At 29.6% G+C, this 15,435-nt stretch overlaps 1 protein-coding gene across 1 annotated transcript in view; it reads right to left on the bottom strand.

Annotated features, from left to right (window-relative positions):
- LOC148231620 (uncharacterized) overlaps nt 1-15,435 on the bottom strand; it is a 186,189-nt gene that overhangs the window by 29,829 nt on the left and 140,925 nt on the right. Inside the window, exon 5 of the mRNA XM_088193066.1 lies at nt 3,635-3,743. Coding sequence (XP_088049192.1) covers nt 3,635-3,699 — 65 coding nt within the window. The 5' untranslated portion in view covers nt 3,700-3,743. The remainder of the gene's footprint in view (nt 1-3,634; nt 3,744-15,435) is intronic.

Raw genomic sequence — 15,435 nt, forward strand, 5'->3', positions numbered from 1 at the left:
TCAATTTTAGCTACAAATGTTTATGTAAATATAGAATACGTAAATACGTAAATATTAACTAATGCATAATAAATTTTTACATTACTATCCTACGCCAATAACACTACTTAAGTTGATCCCTTACAATGAGCATTATATTTATTATTCTCTGTTTCTGTTTTCACGCAATATATAAATATTTTATGTTCGCAGAAAAAATCTTAGATACCGTTTTCAGCAAATAATTTTTTTTCGGTACTACTGGTATTTAATTTGATAAAACCGGTAGTATCAAAAGTCGATTATATTACCGGTATTGCAATCTCTAGTCACAACTTAACAATCAAATTGTACTTATTAACCTTTTGAGTAGTGAGTTAATTTATACACATTGGTTAATTTATTAAACATCTGCGAATTAGATAATTTTACGTATTTTTTCATAAAACATATCAGTTACTACTGTTTTATTTTGCATTTATAGTAAATTATAGAAAAAATTAGTGCTTTGATTTATTTTACTACTTTTTTGTTATATTATTTTAATAATTTATTTTATTTATTATTTCTTCAGTTATGTATGTAAATATATAACTATCTGTGGTACCTCAAAACCACCGTACATGTACGGCGATACTCCTTAAATGTTTAAAAGCGCAGTTAAGAAGTTCTATGGAAAATATTTTTGCTTATAAATATTCACGTAAATGAACTGTGAAGCCATCAGAAGTTTTATTTGGGGAAAACCAAGTTTAATTAGTTTAATGTTCTCTACAGCTGCTCGCAGAAAACATATAAAAGGCAAAAAATCGGCATCGCTTACGCGAAGAAACGGTGAACCGAATAATAGTTTAATTTGTGAATTGTCACATTTTAAATAATATAAAACAGACAAATTATAATAATTAAAATCGTTCATCAGTTCATGTAGTGATTAGCAGTAACCGGAGTATAGGAAAATCATAAGGCATCCAATAATAAAAAAATAACTAATATGAAAATCTTGTTTCGAAATTCCAACTAATTAAAAAAATAAAATAAAAAATCAAAACAGTAACAAATATTAAATCAATGAAAAAATATTTTTAGCACATTTATTTTTATATTATTTATACACTCTTGCGAACTTTGCTGAAAGGATTTTTTTTATACATATTATATATAAACTTTATATTCATAAAAATAAATTTATGCACTGACAGCATATATATTATATTATAAAACTTTAGTTCTATGTATTACTAAAAAAAGTAATAACATTATCAAAACTTACTTAAATATATATTACAAACAAGAAGAACTTCAATAAATATTTTCAATTATCCTAGTGTTTGTGAAATTTTTTTTAGCTTGGATCTCTAACCTTTTTATGTTATTATATATAATACAAACACTATTCATTCTGAATTTTTGTTTGGGTTGACCTCTTTATTCTATTTTTAGTTCGGCATTCTGAATATAAATTTTACATACATCATTTTGTACAATAAATTAATATCATATTATTCCCCTTTTTAACTACAGGTAGTGATTTTATATTGTGAGTAAAGTATAAATTAATTTAAATTACAATTATTAATAATTATTTTTGTATTAATTATGTATTTAAATCAAATTAAAACCATCGTGACTTAATAGGTTACTCTAACTCGTCACATTGAGCAAAAACAAAATATATCTCAAGAAACTATTCAGAATATTTTAGATTAAGAGGTAGTATTTTATTATAAAGAGATTCGAAAGTATAGATTCTGATTAAATAAAGTTTTATAGATGATGCGAATAACTGACAGATCGTTAAAATGAAATGCGTTCCTTAAAGCAAAGTCTAGCTAGGGCATTCAAACCAGGTAGAACCGGAACCGGGTACCCGGTTACCCGCAATGTTTTTCATGGAACCGAAAACCGGGTAATTTTTGACGGGTATCCGGTTAATTTCATTTAAATATTTTTTTCCATTACTTTAAATTAAATGGAAGAGCTGAATCGGCGTTCTTAAAACGACTAACGTCTTTGAACGACAAAAAAGGGACAGCACTTAGCGGCCTATAGATTTCGAGATAAGCGAATGCATAGATAAGCATTAATTTGAAAGGCTGCAGTTGTAAATAAAAATAAATTTTAATACGTTGTAGAATGAAAATATAACACATTAGATTCGTTAGTGTTTTTAAAATACAACTTTTTACAAAAAGAACATCACTAAAATAAGCTTTGTTTCTCTACCTACAAATAATACATATAATAAATACAATCATCTAATTTCTATTATAATTTTAATAAAATTTATTTCCTCGGTATTTTTCTTGTGCAATTTGTATTATTATTGCCAAATATGTGTTAAAATAAATATTTCGGTTTTGTACTGTTACACATGTATGTAGTATGTAAGTATATGTATATATGTACCTAACGATGGAATGTAAAAATATTTTGATTAATAATTACATAATATATTGATTTTATTTCAATACCTTATTTTTTTTTAAAATGATATTAATAATTAAAGTAAAATTAAATATATCATGTCATATTTAATTAAAGATTCAAATATAATAAAAATTAGAATCTTAACGGCTTACAAAAATTACCCTGAACCGAACCGGGTACCCGGTTATTTCCCGGGAAATACCCGTAGAACCGGGTAATGAATTTGGCTGGGTATTTGGATGCCCTAAGTCTAGCATCTTGGAAAACTTATCATTTTTTACTCGTAAAGAAAATCTTCACTTGCTCTCAAAAGTGATTCCAAGATTTTAATGGAAGTTTATCTAGCCAAAACGTTTGCACCGAGATCGTAAGAATAATCTGATGGCGATCGAGATAAAAAAATGTCGTGATATGGCAAGAGTGAGGAGTCTGCAACATAGCAAATCTGCATACAGATAATTTAAAATTGTTTAAAAAGCAGAGAGCCCAGGTTAGATCCTTGAGGAATCTCCGAAGGGATGATATACTCTTACGACTTGCTTACAAACGATCGCTCAAATCTCTCGAGAATAACCGTTTTTTTTAATAATAATTCGTGATAAACCCTGTCAAAGGCCTTCTCGAAATCTTTACCGTAATTCCTGCACCTTTTTGGTAAAATATAGAAGGTTAATAACAGTGAAACGTGCGAATTATATTTATTAAAAATGAGCATTTATATTTTTGGACGTTGCATACAACTAATGAAATTTTTATGCTATAAAGCTAAAGCATTCCTCAGATTATAGTTTTAATCTCCTAGATACTATAGATACAATTTCATATAATATCTGTTAAGTTTAAATTATTAATTAATTATAAAAATACTGTTTCTTTTGACTGAAATATTTTTTCATGATTTTTAATTTAAATTTATTTATCCATTTATTAGTATTATCAAATAAAATCATGCAGTAATATAAATCAAATATTATTAACAATTTGCTTACTATTTTGTTAATGAAGCCATAATTTATTTAATGGCACAGAAGATAACCAAGTGTCCTTTCGATTAGCACATAAATCACCTTATCTCCAACAGGAAACTCTTTTGTGCTTTGTGCTCTCTTCCTTTTCGTACTTTAATACATATGTATTTATTTGCGAACGAAACATTAGCGATTATACCACAGCCGTGAAGAATTCTACCATCGGATTCGGGTTGCAATAATTTGGTCTTTGTTACCTGATTTTGCCCCAACGGTTGAAGAATAGAGCAATGGCCGCCACCCACAACAAAAGGACGAACATCACAATCAGGGCTTCCTCTGCTCGTACCACGACAACGTTTCCTTCTGAAAATAATATAAAATATATTATACAACAGACAAACCTATATTCTTCATGCATTGTATTCACTGCAAAATTAATGTATCTAAATATAAAATAGCGACCCCAACAAATAAAATTAAAACTTTATTTAATTACAAATTCCCAGACGCATAGGTTTATCCGAGGATATAAATCTCATTCATCCGTCTAATTTTTCAATTGTCCAATCTCTCGCCGCAACAGTAGGAGGGCTTTAAAGGGTTCGTAATTGAATTTCCCGCGGGTTATTAAGTTGCGTTTTTCTCAGCCTCAAGTTCGTTTTGCCCCGAGGGCTTTGTCTTAAACGGTGATAGCCCTTTGTATAAATTAACTTTGTAACTCGATTTCGACTGTGGCAGTACGCAAAATTATCTGGTGTGTATTATATTTAGATTTCTCACAAGAGAAATTGGGGAAATTATTAATTTTGTGATAAAAACAACATTACAAAAATTCGCAATGGCAGTATTGTATATATATAATAATAATATATATTGTATATATATATATATATATATATATATATATATATATATATATATATATACACATATATATATATAATATCATAAAAGGATACAATACGATCATGATACAATTCATACAAAGCGAATTCCATAATGAAATTGAGCTAAAGACAATATTTAATAGAATGCCAAAAAAAAAATATTTCCTTTGAGGATATTGAACCACAATATTTTGTAGATAAACAAATATGTATGTGATACAAAAAATATGTGTTATGAGATAAAACAATAGATGTTTGTTATAAATAAAATTAATAAACAATAGATATAAATAAAACTAATATTTAGTAATTTTGTAAATATGTTGCGAAGTTTTACTGCTCCCCTAAATCAAAAGTCACCTCGATATTTAATACCACAGCAACACAATATTGAGTCAGAAATTTAAGGAATTTTGGCAGATACAAAATGTTAATTTATTGTATTATTTTTAGGCTATTTGTTTATATGGCTATAGCTATTATAAATACTACAAAAAATAAAAGATGAATTCTATAAAATATAAAAGGGACTGGACGTCCGCATTAACCGACTCGCAAATAGCTGTCGCCATCCTACTCCTTTGCACATTGATCTATTTAATAACAGCTACAAGGAGCTGGTTTGCTTTCTATCATTTGATGATGTTCTTAATCTAAATAAATACAAATCTTGATGAGGTAGTTTCTGGTTTAGAATCTGTAAATCATATTTTTTATTATATGTATCATGTTTTATTAACCTATATTTTTACACACATAACATTAACAAGTAATTATTATATATTCCATATAACTTTCCATATATTTTTGCTATATATATATTTTTTTTGTATTTTCTAGCAATTTTCTGACATTTGTTATTCGAAATATTATTTTGCTAGCACACGTCCATATATACATAAATATTTGAACCTTTTTCCCAGATTTCCATATGAATTGCGACCGAGCTAACTCTATATTATGGATTGAATGCTGCAACATGTGTGGCAAAACTGCGTTTCTATTTATACATATGTATATACCTTGAGTAAAACCATAATTTATTAAAAAAAGTATTATCGAAAAATCTCAAAGCTTTATTAAATAGCCGACAGACACACGACAGATGTTTTCATATAAAAACGATTTATAACTGTCACGAGCAATCGCACATGAGCATTTTCAATGAGTTGGCATTTTTCAAAGGTATTTGAAAGAGGCGTAGATTTTGCGTTGATATTAAAAAATAATTCGTTTTAACTGAATGCTTTTTAATATGTTTTTATATTTATGCAAAACTTTTAAAGATATTTGTTTACTAAAATATTATTACAATTTTTATAATATCAAGTGTTTTATTTAAAAACAGAATGTACATATTTTGTTATATCTGATTTTTTTAAAATGCCCTTAATAATAAATATTGAAATCGTGCAAGACACTTAGTATTGCACAATAACCATACATTTTTGATAACCATTAATAATAAATTATTGCCGCAGCATAATTGGCGCCAGTTGACCACACGCTGGAGTTCATCGATTATAGTGTGGGAGAGCTAGGGTTAAAATCCAAATCTTTAAGGGAAATAAATTCTTGGACTGGTCGTTCGAAGTAGTGCGCGAGGCGCTACTTATGACAAGCAAAGATAGCATAGCCAAAGGGCTCGGCCCTTAGGAAACCGAAGGCCAAGGCTGCAACTGAGGCAACATAAACATCCCTCGAAGATCAGGGGGGGTGGTGATGTAACAAGGATGAAACGCAATTTAGGCCAGTCAACGAAGGTACGTGCGCTCGTGAGAAATACTAATGAAACTCTGATAAATATGTAGTACTACGGGAGGTGTGTCCCGCTCATTCGGCCGTCAAAAGCTGGGTGCCCGCCCATTGGGTTGGACTCGTAAGGCCCAAGTACCGGTAGCATCAGAGATGCACGCAATGGAATGAGTAGTTACACTTCCTGTCGCACCATTAAAAGTTAACCATTATGGTTTCAAAACAAGCATTGTCGTACGAATGCTTTTGTTACAGACTATATGCCAATACATTTCAACTTATGAATAATTAAAATCGAGCTAGGTCGTACATATCTAATATTGAGAATGTCTTTTATGCATTAAAAAAATCACTAAAATGTCTCTAAATTTATTTTCATTGACACATTCTCTGCCCTTCTTCTTAGTTCTTTGCTCACGCATTAAACATTAAACAAATAATTATATGGAACAGTCTCGAAAAAAAAAAATCTTTGAGATTTGTTTGAGTATATATTAAATATGATATATAAATATTTTAACAACTCTTGACATTTATTCGAATAACGAGAATAATAAATAAAAATCAAAGTTGTTTTTCAATAACGACAATAGATAGCCACTTCTAGAAACTTTTCGCGAACTTTCGATCCGATACGGACATGTTACCAAGATGGCATTATAAAACCATGTTTTCTTGCATCTTATTTTCAAGATAGCCGCGCATATTTGGCCGTAAATATTGTTGTATATTTTTTCAACGTCGATGTTTGTTTTGGCTTTAAAAATATATTTATTATCTAGAAAGATTCTCCCTTGGCAATCTGCGGTAATATCTGAAAAGAAGGGGACATTTTTTTCTCATCCCAAAGACGAAAGTAAAGAGCGCCCACTTCTTTTATCGGGCTGGCATGGGAAAATACCAAGTGCCACTTGATTGATGAAACGTAGCGAAAAACATCGGTAAAGGAAGGCCCTCTTACTAATTGAATCTATTAAAAATTTTAATGGGCGAATTTATCATTTCTTTTTTGCTTGTCTTTAGTTTCTTTCGTCTTTTCGCACGCTTTGGATTTTAATTATAATCGTGATCATAATTTATATCCGAGAGAATATATTGATTTTATCCAATTTTAATAATTACATAACAAACACTGTATAATAAAATACAATATAATATAGTAGACACATTTTTTTGTGATGTCGCAAGACTGAAATAACATTTTATAAATTCAACATTTAAAATTAATTATAAAATACTATAATAATAAGTGCGGTAAGAAACATATTTATTTATTGTTTTGTTGCAATATGACAGGCGTTAACACAATGGCCCTTAATGGGTGGACATAATCTACAACTACTAAGGAAGTATTGAGACACCAAACTGAAATCAAATCAAACTACTCTCATTGCCTTCGTTTGCACAATAATTGAATTGGAGTAATATCATTTTTTGTAGATTATTTTTTTTGTATTTAATTATTTTATTAGCTAATAATTTTATTAAATATTTATTTAAAAAGCTATGAATGTTTTAATCCAATTTTGAAATGGTAAAAAGCAAACCTGCCAATCTTGCCAGGCGGCCGTTAACCCAATTAGCACCATAATCAATTTAGAGATAATTAGAAGACAGTTCCAACGCTTCAACCGCAGCAGGTCCTCTTTCGAAAGAACCCTCGACCCAATTCCGGGATTAGTATCCAGTAAATCACTTTCAAGGCTATAATTCATCTATGCCCAATTAAACCGTTATAAAATACAAAAGCAAAGTCGGCAATTGGTGTATTAGTTTTGTACCACTGAATTTTTACCACTCTAACCATTTGGGCACTCTAAGAGAATCAGATTATATTTTAGAGTAAGCCTTTGACATACTAAATGGACAGGCTCAATGGGTTACAACCAGGTCAACACAACCAACAACTACTAAGAAAGCAATGAGAGACCAGAATTGAATCAAAGCCTTTTATTTTAATAATCATCAACTATTATTGTCAGATTTATCAGTAAGATTAGGAGAATCTAAAAAAATATAATTTGTGAAAATTGATCCGAATTATAATTATGAATTAATTAATAATTTTGATCCTTTTAAGACACGATAAAAATAAAAAAGCAATATATGGATAATTATTTCATATGTATCAAAAATAACATGATATTGTTTATTAGATGAGTTAAAAGTAGACGCAGCTTACGTATAGTACAAGATCTTAAATTAAATGACAGTTAAGATTATCATGCTCGATTTGTTCTAACTAGAAGCATGTCTTTAGAATATTGCTTAATACGTTGCGCAAATTTCCTTACGCGCCATTATCTGCATATGTCTTTCCATCTCATTAATTCTGATAAAGAACGACAGTAAATCCGAAATAATTCAACAAGCACCCAAACTCAGGAGCGGTAAACTTTTTAGAAGTTTTCGCATAGAGAAACAAGTAACCGATTATACAATTTTAACAAACTTTGACAATATCCCAGGAAACGTTTTGTGAACGTATGATACGCTCGTTTGATATGTATTATCGAATAAAAATATATATATACATATGAGTATGTATTTACACTTTTGATGAAATTGTGCCGTTAAAAGTACGTCGGCACATTGTTAAAGTTAACGTCATATTCGACAAAGAATATCGTATGTCTAACTTGCTAAACGAATTGGCACTTTATAAAATCACAAATATAGGTATTTGTATAATGGATAATTTTATAATTTTTATGATATAAATAGTGCATTAAAGCATAGGTGAAATTAAACCAAATAATGTCATAGAAATGCATTTTACCAAAATAAAGTCCGAAAGAAACGATTGCGCATTTAAAATAAAATAATATATAATTCATAGCACAATATCGCTAAAGTGAAGCGTTACAAAAATATTAAAAAGTATAAAATAAATAAACTTGCTTAGAGTTAACCTTAAATTTATATAAAAATTCAGCGTAAAGACCAAATAATTCCATAACAAAGTAATTGTTCACAACTTTAATTAAACTCCGTAGCGAAAGGCATATATTTATACCATAATTTGATTTAAAAAACACTTCTCTAAGTTGATTGGGATTTTTTAACAAATTTTATCAACTTGACTATATATTAGCCTTTTTATATTTTGACGGAGAAAATTTTAATAATTACACCCAATATTTCGCTAAAGAAGTAAGGCTAAGATTCGTTCTGTCGATTGTAATTTGTATGACTCTGATTTTGTTCAATATGTATTACCTAAGTCGCTACCCGAAACATTTTGGGTATAACTATCAAGAATTCTCTTTGTTTTTTCTACCTGATCTTATTCGCCAGAGTCAATATATAATATATAATAATAACACAAATATAATTAGCTAGGTGAATACAAATATAATTAGCTAAAAGATAACGTCATATTTGACAGTAACTACGACCGCCCATGAACAAACACACTTACAAAAACGGATATTTGACACAGAAATAAAGTATGATACACACAAAAAAAAACAGTAAATTATTATGAAAAAAGCAAAAAATCTGGATTTGGATTGAAACTATTTACAGCCAAGAATTATTCGATTGGGCATCTCAAACAATTGTAAAAGATATATTAAAAAAGTAACGACATCAAATATAATCAGCTTTTAACGAATTCTAAAATATTAAATTAATGTGAAACAGTAAATAAGTAATAACAAATAAATTAGATTTTTTAATAATATATAAAAAGAGGCATCCAATGGATTGTTTTATTTACATGCCAATATCATAATCAAAAAAATACTAATTGCTTATGTATAGACAAATTGTAAATAAATAAATAAAAAAATAGTATGACAGTAAAAACGCCCGCCATAAATAAATAGACATACAGTTACAGATCTTTGAAACACATCTGTAAAAAAACAATGCCTGCGAACAATTAAACTTTTGGCATATTCTTATCTGATAAAATTGTTTGAAGTAAAGCACAAATAAGAAGAAAATCTTTTTGACTATTATCTTAAAGCAATTCTTTGTTTCAGAAACGACTTTTGTAATTCGGATGTAGACTTTTGACAGCCAAAAATCATTCGATAAATTCTTTAAATATAACAACTTCGTAAAATTGATATTAATAAGAAACTAATACAAAGCGCTGTGACGGCAAAAATAACTCGCTAAAAGTTAACGTCATATTCGACAGTAAAAACGAACACTCATAAGCAAATGCACTTCATAATAACAGATTTTTAAAACACAGTTGTAAAGAATGATTCCAACAAATAAATACACTTTTAGTTAATAGTCATTAGATACAATTGAATAGAATAAAGCACCAATAATCTAAAAAGCTGCTTCACTATCAACGGCAAAAATTTTGTCAATTTTAGAGAATACTTTTGAGATTCAGATTTGACGGCTGTTGATCATTCGATTGTGCATTTTTAACATTTTTGAAAGATACATTAAAAAAACACCATTACAAAATTTATTTTTTTGAACAACTAAAAAAAACGGCGATAACAATAGAGATTCGCTAAAAGTAAAAGTAATATTCGACAAAAAACGATCGGGTATAAACAAATGCATTTTACATAGCTGTAAAAAATATTTCCACACATAAATAAATTTTTGACGAATTCCCATCAGATACAATAATTGTTTGAAGTCATGTACAAATGAGAATAAATGCTTGAATGTTCTCGACAGCAAAGATTTTGCAAATTTTAAGGCATTAATTTGTTTAAAAGAAGACTTTCGATATTCGGATGAGGACTTTTGTCAGATGAGGATAATTTTATTATGCATTTTTAGGAAATATAATAAATACCTTAAAAGCCACATTGCAAACATGATTTTGATAAACAGCTAATACAGAGCAACGACAAAAGAAATTCGCGAAAAGTTAACGTTATATTCGGCAGTAAAACGACAGCTCATAAACAAACACGCTTACAATAATGAATTTTTGAAACAAAGTTGTAATAAACAATGCCAACAAATATAGCAACTTTTGATGAATCCTCATCAGATTTATTGAAATAAAGTATTATAAAAAACTTTCTAATCTTAATGCTAAACATTTCGGGAATTTAAAAGCAATAAATTGTTTCATAAAAGATTTTTGAGGGTCGGATTTGGACTTTGGACAGTTTAATTGTGCATTTTCAGTGAATAAAATATATATAAATATATATCCTAAAAACAATACAGATAATATAAAGTAGTGACGACAAAAGGAATTCTCTAAAAGTTAACTGACCATAAAAAATGCACTTTACAATAAGAATAATGTTATTAAATAAAGACATTTTTAACGAGCTCAAGGACAATTTGTTATTGCACATTTACAGAAAATATAATAAATACCTTAGAAAATAACATAAGAAAATTGATCTTCATTTACAGTTACTACAAAGCGGCGACAACAAAAAGAAAATCGCTAAAAGTTAACCTCATATACGACAATAAAAATGTTATATTTTCTTGGGTTATTTTTATTGTCTTATTTGATTACTTGTTATGTGGTTAATTCGTTTTCGTCACTATGGATGATACGAGTGTTATGTTAGAATTCAAGAACGTTACTTATTTTTAGATTTCCCTGCATATGTGCCCATTACGTTGAAAAACACGTCCTTTTCAGTAAGTATCGAGTTGGCGGAATGTAATTACATTTCGTACGCTGTTCGGCTTTTTAATCCGGCCCTGCGTGGGGTCCGAGTGAGGGTCCTTTTTTGTCGGGGGCGCTGCTTCCGACCCCCTGCAGGACGTTTCGACAATTTCGCAGCGGAGCCTCAGCCGAGACGGCTATAAAAATAATCATTAAAACGTTACGATTCGTTATATATAATTCGCTCGTATAACGATCGCAATGAAAATGAAATGTTATCCCAGTTACGCTTCGAGATTTTTACCTATAAAACTCGATTGGTTTATTTTTAATGATGTGTGGAAAGGGTTAAATTGTGGAAATGATTTTTTGTTTTTAAAACAGAAGGAAATTAAAATATATTTTTTTTTTAAAATGCTGCATAATGATTTGCACACAAGCACATGATGTGTTGTTAAAAAAAATGTGTATGATACTTTAGTTTGAAGAATTTTTAAATCAGGATCTATTATAATATTTGGATTTTACGAATAAACAAATATTTACTCTTAATCGAAAAAGATCAGAAAACATTTTTGTGATATATTGTAAGAGATTATTTGGTTATTATCCGTTTTTCTTTTAGAAAAGTTTGAAAAAGATTCGCTGAGTTCTCGCAAAAAATTGTATCTCGCTAAGCATATTTCATACTACTTATTGACAGTCAAACTATTCAAAAGAAGTTATAGTTTTGGGTTCCGAAGCGCCTTAGAAAATTACGATCGCATCCTCGTCTGATGCGATCGTAAAGACGCCCGCACTAGCCGACTCGCCTATGACTGTCGCTATCGGGCTCCATAATGGCATTGCACATTGATATGTTTAATGTCCACTACGAGGAGCTGGTCCGGTTCATATGATTTACGATAGCCTTAATTTAATTTAATTTAAAAAAAATCATATTTAAAAACAGTAAGGCTTGTTTATTTCGGCAAACCGAATTAAATTCTGAATATATGATCATGAACTTAAAATAAAAATTATTTGTTCAACACTTTAATAGATTCTTTGCATTGATTTTATTTTAGATTTAAGCACAATAATAAATCGTAGTAGCGTTAATAATGTTTATTGTATTATAAATATAATAAATGGATCTCTATTTTATTATATATAACACAATGTTATAAAAATATCTGCTCTTGTTATTTTAGCTTTGAGACGAAAACATACACTCATATCTCGGGTTTAACCAAAACCTTTTCATACGTCAGTCACCAGGGTCGGACTGGTCGTAACGAGGTTAGAAACCGCGACTGGTTTTCGCCCCAGGCGGTTTGTTATTTCTGTTTTTGTGATAAAAACTGACAACAAGTACAATTTCCTGGCTGCAGGGACACATAAAAGCTCTGCCATATGTATACATATATTTATTCACACAGGGATTGGTTTTCGTTTTTGATAAACCTCAATTGCATTCATACACGCGTTGCAAACGAATTTATGTGCTCCGATACGTTTTCAATTTCTTCCCCCTAATCTTATGTACACATGAGGATTTCTTTCTAAAGATATGTATATCGCCTCTTTTGAGGGAAAACGATCAAATACGCATTCAAGTACTTAATCGCAGGAAATTTCTTTGAAGAAAAATATCCGTTCTTTGTATATAATATATACAATAGCAAAGATATTTTTATAACTTTTTTTTAAATACTTTTAATTACTAAATTGATAATAATATTATTTCTCGAAAAACCGATGAATAAACATAGCTGGTAGATCTAAGGTGACTCAGGGATCTATATTTATTTCAGGCATCTATACTTATCTATTGCCTAATATCATATTTTTATTCACACCCACGACAGAAAAGGTTGTAATGTAATTATGAACACTTAGCAGTCTTAAATTACCTAATTAAATATACACAATGCAAAGAACGCGTAATCCGAGTCTTTATATTAAACCCCTCTTTTAAGAATAGCAGAATAATTTACCATCGACACAAGAGAATTATATTTACACAGTGAACATCGCAAAGAGACAAAAAAATATCTCGATTCAAACGTCGGAAGAGATAATCTTTTGAGTGATAAGAAATTTGTTTCTTAGAATATTTGAACAAAACTTGAGTTTAAGGGTTTTTTTGCGAAAATATTATAATTTCCATCGAAACTTTGTGAAAAATGCACGATATAAATAATTTTCTCGTTTATATTCGTTTGAGAAAAATGGAAGATTGTTCACGTTGGTTAGATAAAAATCTTTGGGGCGAAGATTAAAATGAATTCATAAATAAACACGCAGGTTAATCCTGGGATTTGAGGATTGTAGAGGATTACGCTTTTGTTGTCTTTTGTCGCTTTCAGGATTCCAGGTAAAATTATGTCATAAGGCATTGTGAAATATTCAGACTCAAGCCAAGAGAGAGATTTTCTGGCTATATGTTTAGTGGACCGCGTTGCTAGCTGAATAATTGATATTCCTACGATGTACTGTGTACGAAATAGCTTATTCCATCAAGTAATATAATGTCTTAAGAAAATTAATTCCAGACATTAAAGTTTTAATTTATATAAATCCTCTCTTTAATAAAGGTACAATAAATTATTTTTTTATAACGTTTAAAAAAAATTGTTTATCTGTCTATTCTTAAATCTTGCCTAAAATTTACTTTGCTTACGAAGTACGCAAGTTAATTATATTTCATTATTTTAATGGTTTTGCAGTACCTTAATATAATTTTCACTTTATTCAGTTTAATGTAGTTTTTAAATAACTAATGACATTTATTATTATAAATTATAAAAAAATTTGATCATTGTGCCAAAAATATTTTAATACAATGTACATTTATATGTAGAGCTAATTGCTTTAAGCTTTATTAAAAATCTCCAATAATTCTATCATAAACAAACAATATTTCATTATAAAAAGTAATGCTTGCGTAAATAAGTTACATCCTAATATTTGCATTTTAAGAATCTATCTGGTCCATATATATATATATATCATTCTTCATCTGTCTGGGCCTTTATATCGCTTGCACAATATGTTTTAATTTAGAGGTCACTCTAATAACTATTTAAAAAACGAAAAGAAAGATCACCTGTATTGAAAGACGTGCCACAGACAATATATTTACGCAATAATGAAAGAGAAATCTTGTGCCTAAATAATATGGCAAGGATAACTACTACTAAAAAAAATGTTTGGAAAGGACGCGCGTTAAACAATATACAGGGGCGGAGGGGGCGGGCCGCCCCGAGCGGCACTTGCTTAGGGGCGGCATATTCGCGATGTGATCGTCCAGTGTGGTTCTTAACCCTGCACTAAAACATTTAAATCCACAAATAACAAGAGCTTAATAATAACCAATTTATTATTTTAAGAAATGCTGATTTTATGATCCTGAAAAAAATATATGGGGGGGGGGGGGCGGCAATTTTAAGGATCGCCCTGGGCGGCACATATCCTAGCTACGCCACTGACAATATATTTTACTCTGAGCACATTACTATTGTTCTTCGACTTTTTGATTACATCTGAACCGTTTTTTTTTGAATCCGTACACATTTTGGGGGTGTGTCTAAGAAGCGATGCAATTGGATCGCAAACTTTCTCATCTGCGATTCAAAAGAGCCGTCTAGAACTAGTATTATTAGTTATATGACACTTACAGCAGTATCGATATGAAAAAATCAACGGATCGTCTAGAGAGCATCACGACAGATTCCAGCTGGCCTATTGAAACCACTGCTGACAATAATACAATTTGATCTGAGATCTGAGCGGTATATTTTTTTTTAAATTTTTTCATTATATATGTGGTGATTTTTTGTCGAATGTGACGTTAACTTTTAGCGAATAT

The sequence above is a fragment of the Plectrocnemia conspersa genome, unplaced genomic scaffold, assembly GCF_051122295.1.
Source record: "Plectrocnemia conspersa isolate PC_06_02 unplaced genomic scaffold, ASM5112229v1 ptg000009l, whole genome shotgun sequence".
Lineage (NCBI taxonomy): Eukaryota > Metazoa > Arthropoda > Insecta > Trichoptera > Polycentropodidae > Plectrocnemia > Plectrocnemia conspersa.